Source organism: Centruroides vittatus, unplaced genomic scaffold, assembly GCF_030686945.1.
Source record: "Centruroides vittatus isolate TY-2023 unplaced genomic scaffold, ASM3068694v2 contig_3066, whole genome shotgun sequence".
Classification (NCBI taxonomy): Eukaryota; Metazoa; Arthropoda; class Arachnida; order Scorpiones; family Buthidae; genus Centruroides; species Centruroides vittatus.
In genome coordinates, this window is record NW_027121969.1 from 6,348 (window position 1) to 32,777 (window position 26,430).

General features: G+C 29.5%; 1 protein-coding gene across 1 annotated transcript; it reads right to left on the bottom strand.

Annotated features, from left to right (window-relative positions):
* Positions 1–410: 410 nt before the first annotated feature.
* Positions 411–24,836, bottom strand: LOC136972935 (WD repeat domain phosphoinositide-interacting protein 3; the record flags this gene model as incomplete). Its single annotated transcript, XM_067267594.1, has 8 exons — positions 24,650–24,836; positions 14,092–14,166; positions 13,202–13,303; positions 12,214–12,301; positions 12,045–12,139; positions 8,931–9,121; positions 7,627–7,712; positions 411–512 (listed from the first exon to the last, which is right to left on the bottom strand). Coding segments are annotated over exons 1-8 (806 nt in total), but the record flags the coding sequence as incomplete, so codon positions are not given.
* Positions 24,837–26,430: the final 1,594 nt, after the last annotated feature.

The following is a 26,430-nucleotide window of genomic DNA, read 5'->3' on the forward strand; positions in this document are numbered from 1 at the left end:
TCACACAAATGTTTTAAGCCCAGTTTAGGGACCTTCAATTGGGCATTCCAGTGAACCCAACATATCCAGAATAACTTGAAAGTAAAAAGCATTCTGTAGGAACATTCCATTGGAGAAGTGATGTAAATATTTAAATTAAATATTTCTTTACAAATTTTCAAACATGAAATGAAAACGTAACCTACAAGAATGCCCCATCAGCAAAGTGATGTAAATTTAAATTTATGTCACTAATAATTTTTAGTGTAAATTGAGAATTAAGTGCAATCATATAAAGAACACAAACAGGCATGCATGCACACTTAGAGATATGAATAATTTATTTTATACATTTTATTAGAAATATAAATAATGTTTATAAAGAATAATTATTGTTTAAAATGTAAGAAAATTTAATAAGTAAAACAAACCTTGATTGTTTATTCTTTTTTGGATCTTCAACTGCAAAAATGTGTACTGTTCCATGATCACTTGATACACACAAAAGTGAAGAATTAAAATTGAAATTAATACTGTAAGTAGAAAGTACACATTAATATGATCTATTGTTACCCTAGCTTTAAACCCATCAAAAATGATGGGAAATATAAAACATATTTCAAATCTATTTAATGATATAATTTAATGTAATTTTTCATCTCATTAAACTAAAGAATATTACAATCCTTATTTTTTCTAGAAATTATTATTATAAAAAACCAAACCAATCTTTTGTGACAAAACAAAAAATAATGAGATTATCTCAGTAATAAGTGAACTAAATTCATTAATGCAAACCACACTTATTGTTACTTAGTTTGGAAATAATTTTCTCATGAAATGCATCTATTTCTAAAATACTGAACTCAAATATTTCTAGAATACTATTTAAAATATTCATATTCTTCAAATTATATATTATAAACAATATTTTAAATTTGCTTTTCAAGTTCAGAAAAGTTGTATGAGTACTAACTGATATGATGAATAATCTTTCATTCCAAATGTTCTTTTTCTCTTCAGTTATATCACAGGTCTAAATAGATTGGATAATTCACTATTGTGATATAAAACTAGTCCATATAATCTAGCAGTTCCAGTTCTTGTTTAAAGAATTATTAAAACACTATAATGATAATGCATACTATCATATCAATTATCTGAGAATTGTTTTCTGTAGTTGAAGTTAGACTGAAAATTTGAATCACTCTCTATATTATTATTCTTTTTAAAAAGTATCTTTACTGTTTGAAAACCTGTGCTTATCAAATCAAGATCATGTCTTCAAAAGATCCACTCTTCAGAAAAAGCATAATCTTATAATTAATTAACTAATGAATGAAATATTTATTCTATTCTATCATGCATACGATTCATTTTATTTTATCATCAAAAGTAGATTCAGCCATTTCGAATAAAAATTTCTAGCTTTTTTTCAAGTTTGATAATTTGTTCTAATATATTCTCAGAAATAGGATCAATTTATGTTTGATACTACTGTTAGAGTGGAATAACTGGAAAACCAAACCTAAATGTTTTTGTAATTAAAAAACAATTTTTTTCTATTGATGAATACCCAACATTTTCCTGCATTGTACACACTATACAGTACATGAATCACTCCATGATTCTTAATCTTATAAATCTCAATATTTCAAAAATTCATTTTTACACAAATGTGTATGCAAATATTTTTGAATCATTAAAAAAAAATTCAAAAATTTTATATTTTATCATCATAAAATAATTATTAGCAGCTAATTTGTACAATTATTCATAGTCACTAGAATGTAGACTCATTAGTGGTTAAATGAACACTGATAGCTGAAACTTCATGCAGTTACCTGACCAGCAGGATGACTGCATGAAGTTTTCCCAGTTTTCTTCATGTGTCTAGCATATAAATAGGAACCAGTTTTCCAAAGAAAATCCTCCCAGAAGACATGCCCTTGCATTGCATTGCTTTATCCTCATCAAATCAACCAATTATTCAAATGCAGAAAAAGAATTTATGCATGTTCATGCATTAATAAAAGTTCAAGCCTACTGTTAGCACTAGGCTGCAGTGACAGAGAATCAAAACATTTTGCCAATAGTATGAGAGAACTCATGTTATTGGAAAGATTTTATTATTCTCTTGGCAACAACTAATGAAAAGTAGGCTTTAAGAGTATTAAACACAAGATCATATTATTAAGCAATCACGTGGCTTCTTTTCCATCTTTATTTAATTTAATTTATATTCAATTAAATAAAGATGGAAAAGAAGCCACGTGATTGATTAATAACACGATCTTGTGTTTAATACTCTCAAAAATTCAGTATAACACGGTTTCAAAACAACACATAAAAGTAGGCTTTAAATTTTATTGTGTTTACAAAATTTTTCACAAAATATGTACAATTATTTGAAAACATTTATTTTCAAAGGTTAACTTTATTTCTAAATATTTTATAAACTGACAAAATCATATTATGCAATTTACAAACAGCTTTTGCAAACTAAAGTTAGATTGCTAACCAGAAATAGGAACAGTTAATCTAAATAATGCATTAAGTGTCAAGAAAATACATAAGTGAAAACTAAACATTATAATATAAATAGAAAATATGAATCATTTGAAATTAGAGAAAATAATAAATTTCACTAACTCAATTCATATCCATAGTACCATAATTAGAAGTTGCAATTACTTATTACATTCACGCCACAACAAACCATTATTAAAACTTAAAAGTTCATACTTTTAGAATACCAAATAATGCCATAAGTATGAGTATGGGCAATTTTGGTAATTAGGCTAAGTATGAATATGCTATTTTAAAAGTATATAAACTTGTTTTGATATGTTTTAACTAATGGTAAAAGCTTACTTAAGATAACTATTACAAATCAACAGTTTGACTGAATTAATATTCCAAGTCAAATATATCATCTCAAATTTAAAAAGTTAACTAGTGTAAGACATTTAACTAATAAAATTATCGTTTTTGACAAAGATAAGTAAAAAACTAAACACAATTCTTAGAATAAACAAAACATCAAATAAAAAGTCTATGACTTATTTTTACAAGCAAATTAAAAATGTAGAAATAACCAAAGTCAACATTAAACCATCCATAATTTTAAAAGCATATAGGGTTTTTTCTTAATTTAATTTTAAAAGCTGCCTAGGTATCTTTGTTCTTGTTAGTAGGTGTGTATCTAGGGTGGACCAAAAGTCACTTTACCATAGAAAGAGCTTGCCTTTGTGAAGAGAAAAATGGGGGTCATTTAAAAGATGTTATCTTTCATGTTTAGGCCAAAAAATCTCCAAGATGTGCAAGATGTGTACATTATAATAATTAAAAGAAACTTATAAAATAATTAAAAGTAAAAAGTTATTTCATTTTTACAAGGTAAAGTGACATTTGGCCTACACTATACTTGATTGCTTCTTGTTCCCTTTAAAATTGTTGAAAGTAAGTATAAAATTTGAAATAATGGAGACTTACATAAAAATATAATTTTGAAGTCTTTTAATTTTCCTGTTTTCACAGACCAATTCAGAAGTAACAGTTGAATAACTTGAAGAAATAAAAACCTTCTAAGACATCATGAAATAGATTATTAAAAATTATCACAATGTTAAAACTTGATCAAAATGCCAACCTTTTATTAGAGGTTATGGCATTTTTGCAATAAAATAATGATAAAAATTTTCACAATATCTACCATGTCTTGTAGCATATTTAACTGCTTCTAGCCCTCTTGTGGTCCTTTTAGCAGTTAAATATGCTATAAGACATGGTAGATATTGTGAAAAATTGTAATCATTGTTTTATTGTGAAAACTCCGTAGCCTCTAATAAAAGGTCAGCATTTTGATCAAGTTTTAACTTTGTGATAATTTTTAATAATCTATTTCATGATGTCTTAGAAGATTTTTATTTCTTCAAATTATTCAACTGTTACTTCTGAATTGGTCTGTGAAAACAGGAAAATTAAAAGACTTTAAAAATAATATTTTTATGTAAGTTCCATTACTTCTAATTGAAGAAACTCTTGGGAAATGTCATCTTTATGAGTATAAAATTGTTTTGGAAAACTTATCACACACAAACTCATACATGATTGATCAGAAAAATTTTATAATATATAAAAATGTAGGTCATTCTTATACCCCTCCATCCAACTACTTGTGAGTGAAGAACTTTCCCTGGTTAAGTTAGTGGTGTGCAGGGCTGTATATTCTCTTGCTAAGTTTAACCATTTAGTTAACCAGGTCAAAAGACATTATTTTCACAATCCACTTCATAAGAAGGAATTGGTCTTCATATCACCAGCCATCCCATATCTGGATCCCCTTCTCTACTTGTACACAGACTTTTCAGGAAATTTGGTTATATACTGCTTCTAGCTCCCCAGTCCAAGTTGCATAGAATCTTTTCAATAATCAAGACAAGATTACACTTTTTAGAAAAACCTGGAGTTTACCTTTACAAAACTTGCTAAATGGGTCTAAATTATTATATATAGGAGCCAGTGCCAGAATGTTATGCCTCCATCTTGCAGAGCATTGTTAAGATGTGCATAGCAGATGCACAACAGAACTAGCCAAAAAAGTCATAGAATGTAACTTTGATCCTCTTTGGTTGCAAATTTCACTGGTAAAATGCTATGGGGACAGGCAAACCTTGTTCATATGGGAATCATTGTTCATTACACTAATACTGCAGTGTAACTCTCCCACACTTGATATACTAAAGTTGTGGGTTGTGCTATTCAACCTTCTAAAATCATAGATTGTGCAGTTTGTGATAAAACATCACGATATCAATGGTACTCCAGTATACTTATTTATTGTTTAAATTATTGTTTATTTTGTTACCAGTTATTTTTTGTATATTAATTCTGTTAATTTTATTAGTAATAGTCATTGTATATCATATTTATTTCTGTAATATCATATAACTTTGTAATTTTATATTTGTAATTCTATGTTCATGCTCATGTGAGGAAAAAATTTGAGTGTTCTATCTCTATCATCATCTAAATGTGCTTAGATTTCTAGTATTCTGTTTGCCATATTGCCTGAAGAGGACACTTATAAACTGTCAAAAGTACTCATGAATTAAACATTCTTTTCCATAATGCCAATAGACAGTTGTTTGAATTATCTCTTATTATCAGAAAGACTTTATTAACTAAGAGAACATAAATGTATTTTGAGCTTATTTGCCCCTAATCAGTCCTATCTTTTACAGGTATTCTTTCTATCTTTTCTGTAAAAGATACAACAGATGAAGAGCAAATAAGTCCAAAATGCATTTCTGTTCTTTTACTTAATAAAGTCTGATCAATCACCTGAGTTCTTGTGTGTTAAGTTCTCCAAAGCAAGTTTATAGTCACTTTCAACAATCTGTATTTGTTTATTTCTTTCTTCTATGTAATACACCACCTTCCAAGCTGGTGACAGCCTCTCTGCATCCTTATGGTTGATGCATCATCTCTTATTGGCTGCTTTAAATATTTCTAATACTTCAAGAGTTCTAATGTGTTTATTTCTATAGTTGGTATGTATCATCTCTACATCATCTAAAAGTGCTTCGACCCTAGTTAAGTTGCAAACATGGCTAATATGGTGTTAATTTCTTTTTCTCAATAATATGCTTATGTTCCTTTCAATCTATATGACAATGACCTATAAGTTGATCCCATACCATATATTCTATTAAATACATCCTCCCAAACTCTATGATCCATTGTAGGAATTTGGTACAATTCCAGGACTATGTGCATTTATAGATCTTTATTATTTCATAAAATTTTGTATGCTGAAGGTCTGTATAAGTAGCTTCAAGTTACATTATTGTATTTCCAAGTTTCACACCATTAAGTTTTATATCATATTCTATTATAATGCAGCACAGCACCCCATTAATCTTGATGTCTATTTTGTATCTAATGGCAATATTCCTGTATAATCTGTAAAAATAATTGCTTAATTATTTTTTCAAGGGAACCATGCTCTGCAGCTATTTGTTCTATTTTTTTGCATTCTTTGAACTTGTTTAAGTTACTCAAATTGGGTGAATATACTTGAATATATTTCACTAATCCCCTAAAATCCCAAATGCTACTATTTTATAGTTATATGGATCATTGCAGTTGGCAAGGATGAAAAAAGGATTGATAGCCTTGCTTCACATATATATTGGTATTAATTTTGTTCTTCCTAATATACAGATGTATTGTCTTCCTGCTCTAATTTTAGCACCAGCTTGTTGCTAATCTTTGACAAAACCTTGATTTTCCAGATGATTAGTATATCATTGATTACAATTTATGTAAAATAATGTATGAGAGGATGTTAAAAATGTTTTTCTAGGGATCATATTACTAACTCATAAAGGTAACACGATAAAAGGCTGCAAATCAGTTTCTTCTATAATTAATTCTTCAAGGAACCTTGGTGTAGATATATTGTCCCAACAGGTAAGAGGAACAGCTTGTTTGTTTGAAGGCTGGCATATCTGATGACACAGTATCCATCTCATTATCTTAATGTACTTGTTGTGTAAATTTTACACAATTGTTTGTAAGATTTATTGTGTAAATAAGATTGATATGTTTTAACAGTGAGGCAAATGTTTGCCCAGCTCTCTTCACTCACTTGGCCCAAGCTTTGCTCCTTATTTCCATATAGACTATTCATAACAAAAAATTTTGTGATGACTCATCAATTCCCAGAGCTGGTATTTCCATTTTTCAAGTATATAGTGTATCTATTAATTTCATTGCACTTTTGTTTATATATATGTGGGGCTAGTGGTTGAGAAAGACCAAGTTGTCAGTTACTGAAAGGACATAGATAATTGCATATATAAAAAGATATTTTGGATTATACTATTTTTTTTAATAAAATTATGCAAAATTTAGCAGCTTTTTTAACAATAGTTAAAATATTAAGAATAAAATGGAAATATTTATTATCTTGATCATAAAATCAACTTTACATTTAAATGATTCAATAAAATAAATATTAGTTTAAATAAAACAGCAAAAGAAGCCAAATTTTAATATTTTAAAATGTTTTGAAAATACAAATTTTGTCATCAGAAAGTAATAATTCAAACACAAACTAAATCAATAAAAATTTAAAACTTGTTTCATATGATTATAAATTGTTCATACTCAAAAATAATTTATATTTATATTTATATATATATAAACCTTAAAAATATTTATTAAATAAAACAACACAATGTTAGAATGTTAATGGAAAATTAAAAGAAAAATATTTAACAATTAGCAATGACTAAAAAATAGAAAAGGTATTTTGTATTGTAATGAAAATATTTAGATGTCACTTTAGTAAATTTGAGTAACTCAAATTAAATAAAGTTTTCTTTTAGATCCCAATTTTTCTTGTAGATAATGTACAGCACATTTAATCTCAAATAATAATAATTTAACACTTATAAATTAATATTTATACAATTGAGAAATTAAAGTAACATAAAAAGATTTAGATAAATTTCTACACTGGAATACTTTATAATAAACATACCTCTCAGGAGCACACTGGTAAAAGGCAGTGAGGTACGTTTATTATAAAAAGATTTATTTCAAGTTATTTATAATAATGAAAGAAAAATTACTGACCAGTATATATTTGCACTATTTGCTCCTCTCCTTAGTTCATTCATCAAAAACCCATTGGATGTGTCAAACACTCGAATCAGCGTACCCTACAAAGTATTCATAATTTTAATTTATTTATTAATTTTTCTTTCTTTATTTTTAAGCTAAATATATATAGAATCATAAATTAAGTAAAAAATAAATTAATTTAAAAAAGCAAAAAGTAAATATAAATATATATCAAACTGATTTTAGATTAATTTCCAAACTTAGCAAATCTACCAAATTTTGATAAAAGTAATAAAATAGTTCAAAACAAAAATTCTAAATTTTTGTTGTCTTTTCATATAATACTATAAAATTAAAACATCTATAATCATTATTCAGCACTGACTAACTCCAAATCAACAGACTGTAAATGGATTCATACTGTTTTTACCATACATTTGCTAAAATTTACTTAAATCTATATAATTGTACAGAACTGAATTTTAAATTAGCCATACTAAACACTAATCAACTTTGTCAATATTAATTATTCAGAGAAGTAATAAGACTAATACATAGATAACATTAATTACTTTCTTAAATAAATTTTGACTATAATATCATTTCCTACATTTTAAATCTTTTGGTTCTTTCACACATTATCAAAACTTAAATAAAATTATAAAAAAAAACAAAAATATAATGATACTTGATATACATATCAATAAAGTGAGAAATATTATTATTAAAGTTTTGTATTTTAAATAAAATTTTCAAATATAAATAAGTTCAAATTATGATATCATTTATTGTTTTCAGATAAAGATATATGGCAACTTTACACGGATATCAAAATTTGGAAAACTCATCTAGGGAAATGTAACAGCTGCGTATCACAGTGGAAATTTAAAACTTGATTATCCAATATATCATGAAAAACTATTATTCTAGCTCAAAGACAAACTATGTTTTTTTATTCTTTACGGCAGTTATTGCTATTGATTTGATAGAACTAAATATTCTAAAACAATAACTTTGGCAACAATTAAAAAAATTGTTCTATGTCAACTCCATTTCCAGTTACATACTAAAAACCAAACCTTCTGTGTGTTACAATTATACAAGTGAAAAATTGAATAAAATGCTTGATGACATTAGCATAATAAAAAGTAGCAATTTTGAATATTTACAATGTATAAAATTAATAAAATAATTAATATAAAACTGATTTTAAAATTATACTAAGTATAAATTTAATCCTACCTTAAATATTATCATATGGCAATAACTACTTTTGGATTAAACAGAAATTTATTTTTGAATAGAATATTTCATACCTTTTCTGAAGCTGTGGCTAATTTATTACCAGGTAAATCCAAAGCTATACAACTCAGAGGTGCTTCATGTACAGAAATGTCTAAAGGAGCTTTTTCTGTATTTGCAAGATCAACTATCTGTACATGACCAGTTTTCCGTCCCGGAAAAGCCAATAAAGAGTTATCACTACTAGGACACAACACACACAATCCTATACAAAAATATCTTTCAGTAAATATTAATTTTATTAACAGTATTATTTTAAACTATTAAAATAGATAAAATTACATGTTTCAGTTTGAATTGATATATATCCTTGAAATACTAACATAAGTTTATATCAAAAAGTAATTGTTAAATAGTTTTAAAGTTATTATAATTCAGAAAAATCATCTCCAAGATTAGATACTTTAATCATTTCATATTTTAAATCAATTTGAAAAACCAAAAGTACATTTAAGAAATAAAGATAACTCAGTTTAAGTAAGATGTGAATAATGTCAATGATCCAACTCAATCACCTGAAGATTCTCTACTGATAACCAGAATCAAATTCAGTTTATCCATAAAACTTATAAATAACATTTTCAATACTAAAAAATTATCATCAATCAAATATCATTTTTTAATTTTTAATAATGTATTGAAGAGTAAAAAGAAACAACGTTTTGAACATGGAAAAAAAAACATATGTTAATATTTCTTAAAAGTATTTTATTTTGCTATAAATATTTCTTATAACAACTGATATCAAAACAACAGTGTGTTTAAATGACTACACATAAAATAAACACATAATTTACTGTATAAATATGAATGAATTTTTAAAAAATTAAGCAATCAAATATTCATGATTCATTCATTCACTAACCATTACAGTTATCTATGGTTTTTGTTATTTTAATGATAATTATTGATTTCAAAACTTGCTGATAATTAAAAACTATTATGAATTAAAAAGTTTCTACTAAATATATAAATATATACTATTATTTATACAGCTGATGCAATTTCAAATTTGACAGTATTACAACAGAAACTGATCTAAATATAGCTTCCTAAATATAAAATGAATTGTTTATTCAAGTATAAAAATTCAGTATTTTAAATTGTTTTGTCTTTTATACTCTAAAATAATTGATAAATTTTTATGCTTTCATTCTCTCTATTTTTAATGTTATTCAATACTGCATATTCAAGAAATTTTTTGCATTTATATATCAACATGCTTCAGAAAAATAACTATTACTAATTTTTTCCAATATTTTATAAAGCATATGTTTGACAAATCCAAACCTTATATTTTTAACATGTATACATTTCTTATAATTGTAAGCCATGCTGTGGTCCCAGATCCAAGGTTCCTAGCTGCCAACGATAGCCCGCCTCATTAGACTAGCTGCCAACAATAGCCCGCCTCATTAGACTATATGCAACGTCACTATATGCACACAGAAGAAAAGGGTATTGCCAAGTATATATATCTTATGTAAGCTTTCTCGGTCATCAATTGATCAAAGTGTTAGCCATTAGTTACCCTCAATATAGTCAAGTTATATTCTTAGTTTAGTATACCCTGTTATTATATATATCTGCCATGCTATGTATGTATGTATATATATATATATATAGTAGACCCTCCTATAACACAGGTTCATATAAAATGGATTCATATAACACAGAGGAAAAATTGCAATCATGTTCATATAACACGCTAAAAGAATGTGACAGATTATAATGGCCAACTCATGTCTCGACATGATTGGTCGAATCTGAACCAATAGTGAACATTGCACAAACCGCTGAGTTTAAACGAGCAGCGAACCTACTAAAAACATTTATTATTCAATGGCCATAAAAATTATATTTCTATTAATGATGTCTCCAAAGTTAAGTTATTCTTTCTACGAAAAATTCGCTGATCAGGAAACGTGTTTGCCATTTGATGAGCCACTCCATGATGAAAACAAGCTTAAGCAATGGCGTCTTTGAATAGTGCGCACTCCGTAAATATTCATACAATTTTTTGTTTATAGCATAGTTTATATGGATTATTCCCAAAAAATTATACATGATTTGGAAATGTTTGAGTCAAATTAGTCTAGAATTGATTAATTTTATGGAAGAAAACCTTTCAAACAGCTGTACCCCTAAACTGCACAAGTGCCGGGCTGTGAATGGCTCATGTATTTGTAAAATCTAAGTGACTCGTACAACATGGAATTCATATAACACGGAACGTATCTACCATATTATGGGGGGTCTACTGTATATATATATATATCTTATATGCTTAAAATTTTATATAAATAAATAGTTTAGTTCATAAAAGGGATTTGTCTGAGCCTCCATCAAGCAAATCAACACACCCCTCTGCTACATGACAATATGAATACAATTCTTTGTACTTAATATTTCCCGATTCATCTACTCAGAGTTGAGTTAAAGATTAATCCATTGTGTATCTTGTGAATTAAGTTGCAAATCTTATCTTAACTGGTGTCAGGAATCCTGATAAGATGAAAGACCTGACATATTTCAATCTTCTTATAACATAACATTAAGCTGTCCCGACAATTCTCGGGGCCATGTCCTCTGACCTTGAGCATTTGACCAGAGATATCTCATTACAATATTGGTACATTTTTGGAACTAGATGTTGCTAGTTGTTATATTTTTTAAATTAAAACTAACTTCCAAAATATATATATTTTTTGTTTTTATATTTATTAATATATCTATTTTGTTTGTGAAAAAAAAATAATAATAATTTCGGACAATACAATAGCCACGATTATTTTTTAAAAAACGTAAAATTTTCGTTAGACTTTACATCGACAAAAATTCAACATGGCGGCCACACACAATAGAGAAAAATTTCAACATGGGATAGGTTAAAGCCATCCTAGACAGTGGGCGGAGTCTCACTGACCCTGATCTCACAATTTATTGTTCTACCATATATAATAACACATTATGTATAAAGAATATAATAAAACAATATAATTCATTATATAACATTATACTATTCATTTCTGAATAAAAAAACTAAATCACACAATATATACGTGTGTGTGTTAAAATAAAGCTTAAAATAAAAAAGAAATTGCAATTTATAAATAATAAATTCCTACCTTTTGAATTTGTGCATGTTTCAAATATATGAAGTTGCTGTGGATTCTGAGTAAAAGTATAAACTTTTATCATTGTCTCCAGTACAACAACAATTCTGAAAATATTTATACAAATTTTAACAATAAAAAGCAAAGTTATTAAAATGCATTATTAAAAATTAAAATTTACCTGTCTCTTCTTAATTTAACAGCTTTCACATCACTTGAAAATTCTAATTCAATAACATGTTTTTTCTTCAAATCATCCCATACCATTACTGAAATTTAATAAAACAAAAACTTTTTGTAATTTTCATTGATTTGCCACACCTGATCAAATATCAATCCACAATAATAATAATTTTAAAAAAATCTCACTGGCATGAAATCATTGATAAATGTGTGATCCCATGTCAAGTGGACTAATTTGACAAATAGTCCCCTTGACAATCCTTAGAGGACATCTTATCATATAACTATTCATTTGTTTCCCAAAGGACAGCCTCTAAACTTATTTTGTTTATAAATTGTAATGACTTAAACATGGAACTTGAAATTTTACATATTGAGTTTGTCAACTTTTATTCATTATTATAAAGCAAAGTACTAAAGCCAGGCTGTTGAAATTTTGTTAGATAGTTGAAGACCAAAAGTTGTATCATAGTACCAGATCTTAGAATTTTATTCCTAATTATTTTGTTTTTATAGCTTGCAAAACTTGGGCATTTGGGCACTGGCAAAATTTTCTTGTGGAAACACCATTACCACTAGAAAATTTACACCAATCTACACATATTTAATTAATAATTTTACTAAAACATTTAAAATAAAAACAAATTTTTTATGAATTACTTTTCTCAAGTGTTTTAACAGTTTCATATTATTAACATGTTAATTGTTTGATCATTCAGAAGAAATTCACCAATATCTTTGTATTTGAAAAATGTCATCAGTAATATATATATATAATTATCATTCTGATTTACTTTGAGCTAGCGCCCAACATATTAAATTGAGTGTCTGATGAAAAACAAATTTGGATTTGGATGGCAAAAGTATTCACAAAATACTATTAAGAGTAAACATGTATGGTAAAACCTAATTGATTCATTAAATTTTTCATCATGTTAAACAGAAACTGAAATAAGTAAGTATAGCTTTTAATCAGTAATTCATACCTTTGTTTGGGGGATATCTAGGTCGTTTACCTCCACCAACTAAAGCTAAATAATTACATCTGAAGAGCATTTCAACATAACCAATACCACCATCAGCAAAATCTAAAAAATACAAAATAATTACATTTGTAAATATTAATATTTTTAGCTTAAGATATTTCTTATTGAATAAAAAAATATCAATAAATGAATACTTATTTTCATACAATGTAATTATGCCGAAAAAGCATAGACTGCCAGATTATGTTTAAATGAATGATTTAAACATAATAAATGAATGAATGGATGATTTATTAACATTTATGATGTATTTGTATAAAACTTTTTTGTTGTTTACAATATGATTCCAAAACATTTTAAATTTAGTCGCTGTCTTGTATTTTAAACGAAATATTTATTCTATACTGTTTATATAAATATGCTTTTTTTAAAAAATTAATAATGAAGTGATTACAAAGCTGAAGTTTTCATAATATGTTTATAAGTTCTTTAAAGTCACAATAAGAGTTCATAATCAAATGTCCTTAGAATTTAATTCACAAAAAGTACATTATTCCTGTTTTATATATAAATACTAAATGCACTGTACATATTTTGCACATTGTTGATGTGTTTTATTTTTAGTAAAAAAAATTCATAAAAATAACAAAGATCTTTAATATTTTTAATTTTGTAACTTTAATTTTATTTAACTACTTAATTTTTGTACTAAAAGTTTTTTCTTTTTATCAAATTACTTGCTAGTCTTGGATTACTCAGAATGCTGTCAATTTTTGGCTGACAAGAAATTATGTATGAACAATAAAAAAAAAAAAAAAAATATGACATTTTAAAATACTTTCTGTACATATATTTCTTAACAAAAAATTAAAAGATTAAAAATTTACAACCTTGTTTTTCTTTTTCTTTTAGTGGATCACAGTTATACACACGAAATCCATTTTCCATTCCACATGCAAAACACCCTGGAAATAAATTTTTACATTAAAAATTATATATTATTATTTTCAATTAATTATAATAGTGTTAATTTTTAGACTATTTCTTGTACAACAGATATGCACAACAGATAAGTGAGCAATCTAATATGATTATGGTATATTTTATATGCTTTCAAAGATAGAGTTAATGGATTGTCAACAGTTTACATCAAAATAATTTTGTAATAACTGTAAAGTAATTTAAACACTAGATCACAACCCACATTAATTGATGGCTGGATGGCTGAGTGGTCAAGGTGGCAGCTTACCACTCTAGGGAACCTGGGATTGAATCCAGATAGGTTGAATAATCCTCAGGAATTTTTCAAGATCATCCATCTGGATGTCAGCCCTGTCGCTCATCACCCAGCCATCCCATTGTGGACCTGGCCAAACCCATAACAAGCTTGCTAAAAGAGGCCCTCTTAGTAACCACAAGAGGGCAGAAAGAGATAATCCTTTGAGTCCTAACTCCAGCTTTATCTAATATTCCTTCTAGAATTGCAAGATTTGGTACTTTGCACCAAATTTGGCTATCCTGTTTTTAGTTTGGCATAAAAAAATATCATAAAATAATAAAATGGAGAAAACACTGAGATCGGCGTTATATGTACGTTTTCTTGTCGCAAGCACTTTTGACAAACCTATAGTCATCGTCATCAGGCGAATACAGAAATTTACTAAAAATTAAATGGAAATATTCTGATGAACAGAATGCTTAAAATTTAAATTAAAACTTTTGTCAAAACCATTAAGAACATGTAACAAGTATTCAAATGTGTTTGAAATTGAACGAGCTGTAAACTCCATGGTAAGTGAAGCAGCACATGCATGGATCTAGGTTCACGCTATACGTATACTGGAGGATGCTAATAATTGCTTAATCGCTTGTACAGTGTGACCCATTCATTGGGCAGGTCGAGGGTAGCAGTGTTGCATGTATCCAAGGTGGTAGTAAGAAGATATTCCCATATAAAAACGAGTTTCCAATTTTTACAGCTCGAGCATAATTGATTGGGACTATAGCGGGTTGTAACCCTGCTCAAGTACCTTTTTCGTAAGTTCTGTGGCGTGCCTACCCCTCACAACATCCTCTTGGCGCTCCGCAAGGTGGCTGGCAAGCATTCTAGTAGTGGCCTGATATACCTTGTGTTTACTCCTGTTGCAAAATTTTCCAATGGAACTGCATAGACCCCCCCAACTTCTCGAGATTAGAAAACTTGTCCGTATCATTGCAAATGAGCTTGCATAGGTTTGGAAGTGGGGATAGTGGTAGGACAAGGTTACACTACTTAAAAATATGGCAAATGCGTATAGAAAGGGGTCCAAGGTATAGCAACGATGTTTGGACCACAGAAAATTCCCTCTTACTGCATAGCAGAGGGCTTGGAAATAGTGATTTTTTTTACCATATTGAGCACATGCATAAATTTAGCATACAAAAAACTAGCAGTGCGTACCACCAAACTGATGTTGTCTCGTTCAATGTTTACCAGCGCTTGTGAAGATGATAGTAAGAAAGTCATTCTGATGAGGGCAGCAATGGCGGCATTAACATATTGTGAAGGTTGAACGGCCTCTGCTAGGATAATGTGTGGTGCCATGTTAGATTTGTAGTGAACCGAGAATTGTGGTTCTTCAGGAGATTTACATATGTGCAAATCTAAGAACATTATTGCAGCATCGTTTTCTTTCTCCCAAGTAAAATTGATGAAAGGATATATACTTGAGAGCATAAAGGTGAGAAACGTCTCATCTGTGTCTTCCCACACTATGAGAATATCATCAATGTAACAGAAATACAACTGCGGGTGGTGGATGACAAGCGGGGAATTGAATGTTCTGTGCTCAATCTCCCTCATAATGCATTCCGCTAGGATAGTGGAATTCATTATGAGAATGGAATCATATTTAGAATGGAAACATCTGAGGTTTCCAAGGACAAAGAAGTTCAAGATGACTCAGTCCACAAAAAAAGTCATGGTAACATTTTTCTAGGATAATATAGGCATTTTTATTGTTGATTTTCTGGAAGGAGAATCACTGGTAAATGCTATCTGTTCTTGTGAAACCTTGGACTGACTTAATCTCCACACAAGCTTCTTTGATTCCTCATTGCAGGTGTCATTCTTTCAACAATAATGTCCATTTTCACAGTCTCCAACAAACATATGCCAAATTTCAGATCTATGTTGTGAACACTGACCATCCACTATACAGCCCAATATGGCTTCCTAGCAACTTTCACCTCTTTCCCACATTGAACATTGGTGATCTTTCAAAGATCATTAATTTTCAATGAAATGGCTAAAGAAGCAGCATGACATTTCTTTGTATAGTGAGATTCTTATTCTATACAGAAAGGTTTGATAAATTAGTAAGAAGGTGGGACAAATGTCAGAACATTGAAAGGAAGTAGGTGAAGTAGGTTAAAATGTAGGTTACATTCACTGAAAAAATGTCACAAGTAAATAAATTTTTTGTTACATAAATATGAACACTAAAACATTTGAATTAATATTTAATACAGATAAATGTACTCATATTTGTCTAAGTGCTATTTTTATAATTAATAAATTTTTAATTTATCAGGCCCACAAAACTAACCTAATATCCTTCATTTAAAATAAATGTTTTTGAAATTTGATATTCCAATATTAGAGTCATTAAACTAAAGTATTTAAATTTGATAGATCTTATGCTGGCTTCTAAAAGCAAGCATTTTATTTTGTATCTAGGTTAAATAAAAATGGAGCAAATAAAGTCTGTAATTCTAAGTTTGCTTTAGGAAGATAAATTATCAACAAAATTGTAGGATAAAATATCTAAGTATAACTATATTAAAATGTCTAGTTTATTCAGTCATAATTTTAAAGTAAAGATAAATTAATAATTATTAAAATTAATTATATTTATGACAGTTATTTAATCGAATTTCCTCTGTTAGCAAGACATGCATAGGCAGTCAAAAACTTCCTGAAATTGCTCTCCTGACAGTGAAGGTGATTATTTGTGGAAGAGAAATTACAATGTATGTTCATAGCTACAATCGGTCCTGACATATTTCAGTGCATGGTGGTGTTACTGTTCTACTGTTCTGTTTCATTTAGATATGAGTATTTGTCTTTCAGCACCATGTGGCAATTCAAACAATGTGTGAACATCAAGTTCATATACATATATAAAACATAGGTTTATCCATATATTTTGTATCAACTGGATAGATTATAATCAAAAAAATTTATTAAATTTCATTGCTGGATTTTTTAAGGTGTGTTTTTTTTAATAAAACATAGGTTATTGAACTTAACTCAAAAATTAGTTTACGGATATATAGGTTATTTCACTTGACTACTTATAGCCAGTTTTTTTTTTTTTTAAATTAGACACAGTACTAGGAAGACATTTATGATTAGACATTTCATTGTTTAAAAATATTGTACTTTGGGAGCAGTTACAATTAATTCAATGCAACTAGTAATTTTTTTTTAAATTTAAATTGTCAGGTATACCATAAAAGCAATCTTAACATTTAGTGCCTAATTTAAAAAATTTGAATCCCAGGTAAAAAAATTTTTTGGGGTCCAATATTATAAAAATACAATCACATTTCTTAATGTTTTTACACTCTTTAGGACTGCATTACAAAGAAATTATTTACCATGCTTGTGCAACACAAAAACACTAAAACGTTAGTTATCAAGAAAGAATACTGTATTCACTAATCAAAACCTTGATAATACAAGTAAATAATTTAATGTAAATTCAACAAATGTTTTTGATCTTACACAAGATCATCTTCAGATCAACAACTAAATTAGAATGCTTAGAACTAATTTCAAAATGTTTTAAATTCTGGAGTAAAATATAAAGATATAAAACATAAAATTAAATAAATACAGATTAGGTTGTTTAATCTTTATTTATTCCTACTCCAAAATTTAAAAAATTTTGAAGTCAATTTGTGAAATATTCCAATTTAGAATATTGCTGACCTGAAGTAGCTCTTGTGTAAGATTGAAAATGTTTGTCGAATTTACATTAAATTATTTACTGGAATTATCAAGATTTTGATTACTGTACTTAGGTATAGCTATTGATCTAGTTAATGTCAAAAAGTTAAACAAAACTGCAAAGTCAAACATGAAAACAAAAAAATACAGTATATAAAGAAAAAATATGAGAATGTAATAACAACACATCCCAAAATAAAAGATCAGGATAATAGCCAAAAGGAGGTTAAACCTTTTGGACCTTTGAACTTTTCTTGTTTCGTTTTGACTTTTGGCTCTCTCATTTTTTGGAGACTTTGTGTCAAATAAGTGTTGTGGAAGTACTTTCAGTTGGAAACATAAGATTGACAAATAGTTAAAGAGCATCAAACAGACTATAAAACTGATTTAAAGGACAATCTTTTGTAGTTAAAAATGTTGAAAATCAGTATGTGAAAGAAATATACTTAGGGCTAGCACTAATCTTCTATATATCTTAGCCAGTATTGATTACAGAGTTCTAAATCTGGTTATATATTAGTAAATAACACCAACAAACCTTCAAAATTAAACCAGCAGATATACTTTAATATAAATATGCTACAACAAGTGCTTTTGATCCTAATTGGGATCTACTTCAGGTCAATCTGCTTTGATCCTAATTGGGAAGATTTAGAACTCCGTAAGCAATGCCGGCTAAGATATATATATAAGATTAGTGCTAACCCTGACAAGAGTCAAGGCTAAACTCAACTTCTTATTTGAAATATACTTATCTGATACTTAACAAAAAACTGAAGTGCTGAGTAGTTTTGACTCTGCAGTTAACAAAAACAATCTGTGAAAAGCATAGAATTGGCAAAACTCAGATTTATGATCTTTGTTCTAAAAAATAAGCCATCCAAAATTATAGGGGCAGATGCAGAGGGTGCATATGCACTCCCTGAAATCCTAAGTAGAAAAGAGTTTTCCATAATTTCCATAGTAAAACTACAGTACAAGGTATTGATATTGACATGAAGCACACCCAATAAATGTAATTTTTGTATCTGCCCTTGAATTAGCAAGTCAAAGTAAATCTACTCCCAGCAATACGAAGATCTGAACAACAATGTATGAGAATGATTCACAGTAATGAGAGTAAAAATCATTCTATTGTCAGGATCTATTTTATAACAAAAGCTTTCAAGCTTGCTTGTCAACAACAGTTGACAGATTTTAAGGCTTCTACAGGATAGTTGAAAAATTCAGAAACCAGAACTAGAATTCTTTTAAAAATGTGTGTGGAGAAGCTAGAAATGTTGATCCTAAAATTGTGACAAACTGAAAGGGAAAATTAAAGAAAATTGTTTTTGGATATGATTCTCGTGATTTGCAGAATCATGATGAGACAGCAATATTTTACAGAATTTTATCAAGCAAGTCCTTTGTACTAAGACACAAAACTGTTCAGGAGGAAAAATTTTTAAAGATGGACATTTTTTTCTATGTTGTAATATAAACAAATTTGAGAAACTATTTATTATAAAAAATCAGAATCACACAGTGTTTTGACAAAATAAATAAATAAAAGCTGCCAGCAATGCAGGAGTTTAATGCAAATTTCTGGACTATAGCCACAATAATAATGAACTGGCTATATAACTTCAATAGAAAAAAAATAAAAATGTTTTTTTATTTCTGGACAATGCTACAAACAATCCCTACATCACACTTATGAACATTAAATTAATGTTTTTTCCAATTAACGTTTCCTAACTCAATTTTGCAGCCCTTAGATTCCCTTACAGCCATAGGCTCTTTTGACTTTCAACTCTTTAGTTGATGATAATGAACTTTAAAACAATGTGTATGATTCCTAGGATCATGCACACAGTTAAAGCTCCTTATCATCAACTAGAGTTGAAAGTCAAGAGTCTACATGCCAAAAAAACCAAAACTATAGTAATTGTTGCAAAACAATCCATGTGAAACTATATATCTCTAGCTTTTCCAAAGCTAGACATATATATGGAAAAGCTACAGATATATAGGGCTTGTAAGAAAAATAAGACCATAAACTTCAAAGATAGCAACACCCTCCCTCTAGCGTGGTGATCACTATTTGAAGTCCAGCAATAAATATTACATGTAACATCTACAACCAATCAGATGACGACTCTTCTTCTAAATTACGACATTTAATTCACACCAGTTTTTTTTTTTTCAAACATATTTAACCCAATGATGATAGCTAGTTATCAAAAATGTTTATCATTAAATATTTTTCACTTTTTCTGAAGTTTTTGGTTTTTTGTTTTAAATACTATTAACTTTAAGCATTTTCTTAACTCATATGCTTGTTTAGATTTTTTTTATACCTTCCATAAAGGTGTGCTTATAAATGCTTTTTATATAAAATATTTAATACAATAATTTTTACTGGGAAAGGCAATGTTTAATAAAATTAGACAAAAACTTCTGATTGCAGCACCGGGGTGAAATTACTGCTATCTGGAACCTATAACCCCAGTGCATAACACGTATACACCATACAAATATAGTGCGGTTGACAAACGTTTTCGAGCTATCACTTCGCTCTTCCGCAGGCCAACTGGTTTCCTGAATGGAGTGTATGTCTCTTGGTGGGGTCAGGTGTCTTTCCAGTGAATTGTGTCCTCCCTGCCATGCGCGGTTGTGTGCTGGATGGGGGTTGTAGGGGGTTCGGCATCCAAAAGGGATTGCCATGCCTGCGATAAGGTCATCTCCTCCTTCTGGTTGACACAGGTGGCCACTCAGCCGATGTTGTAGATGGCTGTGACCTCCAGCCACGTGTTTCGGGCCTTCAAGCCCCTCATCAGCAGTAATACTGCTGATGAGGAGCTTGTAGGCCCGAAACACGTGTAATATGTGTACAGAGAAAATTACTACAAGTGATATAATGAAGAAAATTTGTTTTTTCTGAGCTAATTCTCATTCTTCTGTCAATTGGTGTAAAGTCCTAATACTCATTATTAGGACTTTCACCAGTGTAAAGTCCATGTAGACAATTAAAAACAACAGTTGCATTCATTTTATATAATAATTTTAATATTGTTTAGTACCTTTTCCTCTCCACAAATATTAGATGTATGAGGAGACAGAGATATTAAGCATTATAACATATCGTAAAATAAATTTGCTTTAGAATACTGTCAATCTTCCTTATAACTACATATTAAATCTTTTACAGTTTAGAAATAATTATTTGTAGCAAATTTTAGTTTGAGGAGAAACAGTAGTCTAATGAACAAGAAAGATCAGTGTTTTTCAAGCTTTTTTTTATCCCACAACACACTTGAACCTATAACTAAATTTTTGTGGAAAAAATCACATGATTTAAAGTTGTGTTTGTAAACATTCTATCACCATATTACTTGCCACTTAACTTAATTCTTTTTGACTTTTGTAAATTAAATAAAACAGTATTGTTGTTCCTTAAAATAGCAGCAGGTTACAACAATAGTTATTTAAATTAGTAATTTTCATTTGCATAACAAAAGCAATTAACATCAAGTCTTGATTTGCATTTAAAAGTGACATAATAATTGCCTTTAGAAACCTGCACAATGTGCTGCTATTTCTAAGTTAAAATAATTTGTCCTAAATATGGAGAATTACAGATACATTTTTGATTTAAAGAAAATTTCATTTTAAATGAAATAACCTGGTGTTATGCACATATAATTTTGTGCATGTAAGAAGCGATCAACGAGGTGATGGTGGAGATGGGAAAAGACTCAAACTCTTGATGTACCAAATGTGAGATCCACTAGTAAATCCACATTTGGTGATTGATACCACAGGTGGTAACAATCACCTCTTTATGCAGGATGGAAGTTTGGAAATATTTTTGAAAGACTGCTAACGTCTTGTAAACGTCAGAGTCCTAACCAGTTAGAATAGTTAGTTGCATTCTAACTCACAATGAATTTTGTATTAGTTTCTGACTTTCTCAGTGGTCTGAAAGTAGGAGATATACTCAACAGGTTTCATGAGTGCTTACTTGGGGAAGATGACGAAGTTAGACACTTAGATTAATTGTAATATTTATTAAAAGCTAAACAATACCTATACAAGATTAATAATAAGTAAAAATAACAATAATAAATGAATAATTATACAATCTCTTTGGAGAAGTTTCTATTCTATACTCTAACAATTCAATATGATTTGACAAGTGAGAGAGTTTACATAATAATATTAATTTGTTACCTGATACATAATATATCCTTGGAGATTGAAGTGTTGCAAGAACCTTACATCTTTGGAGACAAATGTGGAAAATTCTGTGGCGTAACAATTCAGCACTCGGTGAGGGCACCAAAATATGTGGGAATTAACACTCAGCTAGGGATCTCAGCTTAAATTAAGCAAGAGGCTAAAGGGCTGTTGATACTCAACCTAAGCCTAAGAACAGTGGTTATAGGGTTGCTGATACATGTCCTAAGCATTGGTTGAAGGTGATACTTCTCTTTTTATACCTATTAGTGGACCAATGAAATTGTCTGAAACTTTTGCAATGTTTCTGTCACTCAGGGAAATAAGGTGTCTCCAAGCCAATATCTAAGTGATGCATCTTAAAAATATTAATCAAATAAATTCATTCGAAAATTCTAAAATGTCCCTTTTCAAACTCCAGGTTCTCACAGAACAAAACAAGTCTGAACTTAATAGGTGGTAAATAAACAGTTAAAACTTAAGTCACAACTAATACAATAAAGATGATTAATTGACAAGTTACATGAGTCAAATAATAAATATTTTAGTGTCAGCAGATAAATGTATACAGTATTTCTTGAAATAAAACTAAGTCTGTCTGAAAAGTTTATCTTTTATATCTTCTACAATTGTTTATATAATAGCCAATTTTATTTAGATCAATTTTCAAAAATTTACTCAAATAAATGCTTAATCCTACATGCAATGAGCTCTCAATGTTTATTTAAGAATAATCTATAAAATTTCATAAATAAAGCAAAATTAATTTAATAAAAACTTTATTGATCTCCCAATTTCAGATGTTTGAACTCAGTCAAGATAACTGACATAATTTACACACATCAAAAAGCTTAGTATTAATTTAAATTTTTCTTTATTTAAGATCAGCCTTAAAACTAAATTAAACAATGCAAACTTCAGATATATTTATTTCTATAGTATAAATTAAAAAAGAAAAAAATTATTTGTACAAGGGGAGAGAGGGGAAAAAACCTATCTTACAACTACTGCTAATGCTCTTACACGAGTCTGTTTCTAATAATTCTTATCTGCAAACTGTTTACAGAGAATAAAATGTAAAGCAGAAAAAATGAAAGTTTGTAGATAACTTTTAAAAGATTGTCACATATTTCACTCTCTTATTTACTATCACAAATTTAATTAACTTTGTCTGTTAATAATATAAGCATAAAACCAAGTAACAATATAACCGATATCATCTTTGATAAATTTTCATCTTCCAGAAAAATTATAAGATTTATAGGCTCAATTAAATTCGTTCATAGCTTTATGAATATCCTTATTAGGTAAATGTTCACCTAGGTAGCCCGATGGCAGCACCTCCGTTAATGGGGTGCCAGTCATTTTCACCACTTTTTTAGCAAAATTGATGTTTTATTTCGTATTTTTTACATAAATCACACCAACCCACAATCGTCAACCCTTGGCATGATATTCGTCTCCGAAGATCAGTTTTTAACACATCAGTCTACTACTATCCTACACGCTTCGCACATAGACGTGCGCAGCTATCGCTTGCACCTCAATGCCTGGGTGGGGATGAGCCCCCACACCCCCTAAAACTACATAACATCAAGTACTCCATAAACAGTCAAGTGGACTAAATTGTTAAACACAATACTGCCATTAGGGCTACCTAGGTGAACATCTACCCATTATATTATTATTCAGAAAAATATAAAATGAATATTTTTTGTTTCCTTGTTAATACAACCTGACATTACCAAATTCCTAAATATATTATTTATTTTCAACCTCAGAAAACAACAAAAAAGAAAAATTTAAAGCTTAAATCAATTACTTTAAACATTTCAAAGAGAAGATTAAATCTTCATTTTCATCCTCCTTTCTTACATATAATGAAAACTTTAAAATATTGATTTTAAAGTCAAACGTCAATAGAACAGTATGCTGTTTCTTTTTTAAATTAATAACAGGAAAAATAATGAAAAAAATCAATAAATTGCACATTTTGGTGTCGTATCAAACGATAAAATTAAATTTCGCACGAAATACAACTGCCATCAAAACAGTAATTTGTACGAAAGAAAACAATTGTACGTTTTCAATTTTCGTCAATATTTTAAAATTTTTAACCGGCTTCAGAAGCTTATAAATGCTATCGGCTTCTGGAATATCTTAAATTAAAATTAATAACATGATGTCGTTTTGTTTTTTTTTTTAAGTCTGGTGAAAACTACCATTTAACTCTTTACCTTGATCCTGGTTAAAGCCAGCGTATAACAATCCATTTCCGTACGGGTTTGATAAACCCAAGTTCATGATTAACTACGCTATTATACAAATTCACAAAATAAATTGGATTTTTGATATTATAAACAACAATCTAGCATTTCGCATCAAACAAGTCCGCCATCACTGCCCCCAAACCTCTCGTGACATTAGCGTTGCCAGATGTGCTGGAAGTAAAAATCTTCTGTCGCTTAAGTTTCTTTTTTTTTCCCCCGCAATATTTCGCATATTTTCATCTAAACCGATTGTATTTATGTTTTAAGTTGAGATAAAAGTATTAAAATTATAAAGTTACTAAAATTGCTAAATTGAATGTTGCAAAAATAAAAATTGTAATTGTAATGTTTCGTGTTTTTAATTTGAATTACGTCAAAAGCGCGTCTTCTAAAAGAAGAATAAACGAAAACAATAATGGATTTTTAAAATAATTTAAAATTTAGGAAATAAACAATAATTCGAAAATATAAAAATAGTATCGGAATTTTAGTCGGAGACGGAAATGTCTGAGCTAAACTGTTATTGTTGAGATGCCCGGCTTTAAACCTTGTTCGGTTCCTTATATAGTCGGGTGATCGCCCCAGTGAAGACGGATGGCCAAATGGTCAAGGTGGCAGCCTACTGATCTGGGGGACCCGAAATCGAATCCGGACGGGTCGAAAAATCCCCAGGAATTTTTCAGGGGATTGGTCCGTCCGGATATGTCGGGTCCCGTCTCTCACCATCCGGCCGCCCTATTGTGGGCCTGGCCGAATCTATGATGAACTTGCTAAAAGAAGCCCCCTTAGTGTCCAGGTGGAAAGAGTTTTTTTTTAAAAAAAAAAAAGCAAACTGACGGGCGTGCACTACAGACACTAAAGGCGTACGTTTGTGAGGATAGATGGTGTATGGAAGTACGACACTTGCAGACATAGTCTACAATTCTTACCTGACTGTTTTTAATACAAATCGGAATATTTTTGGGTAGAAATAAACAAATTAGGACATTCTGAAGAAAATTTTCCAATCGGAACAAAGTATTCAAAATCGGGAAATAGGCTATTCACGACCGTAGTCACAATCATTAAATTACATAGAACTTCCTTTTGAGAGAAGGCAATATTCCGAAACTTATGTGTAAATATGAACTTGGAGTTCACTCAGATGACGACCAAAAGCTATTTTTCTTTTGTCAGAAATAATTAATTTTCTACGTAATACATGCAATAACAACTCCCTTTCCTCTGCCAAAACAATTGTCTTTCTTTGCTGATTTATACTTTGCAAACATGCGCACGACAGATACGAGTTTATTCTCATTGGCTGCCCGTTTCTGCAAAATTTCCACCATTTTATCCACTGCTACTATAAAATACAGAAGGATTTTTTTAATATATATATAGGTTTTATTATTCTTGTAAGCAGAGTTTAAAATCTGCTATTCATTAGCACCCCTCCCCATAAGCGGCCGGATGGCCGAGCGGTCAAGGTTAGCAGCCTACCGCCCTGGGGACCCGGGATCGAATCCGGACGGGTCGAGAAATCCCCAGGAATTTTTCGGGGGTGGTCCGTCCGGATATGTCGGTCCCCGTCCCTCACCACCCGGCCGCCCCATTGTGGGCCTGGCCGAACCCATAATGGGCTTGCTATAAGAGGCCCTCTTAGTGCCACAGGGCGGAAAGAATTACAAAAAAAAAAAAAAACCCTCCCCATTAACTCCACATCTGCGATGGTCAAGAATTCGGAGAACTGAGGGGTCACGAAGGGG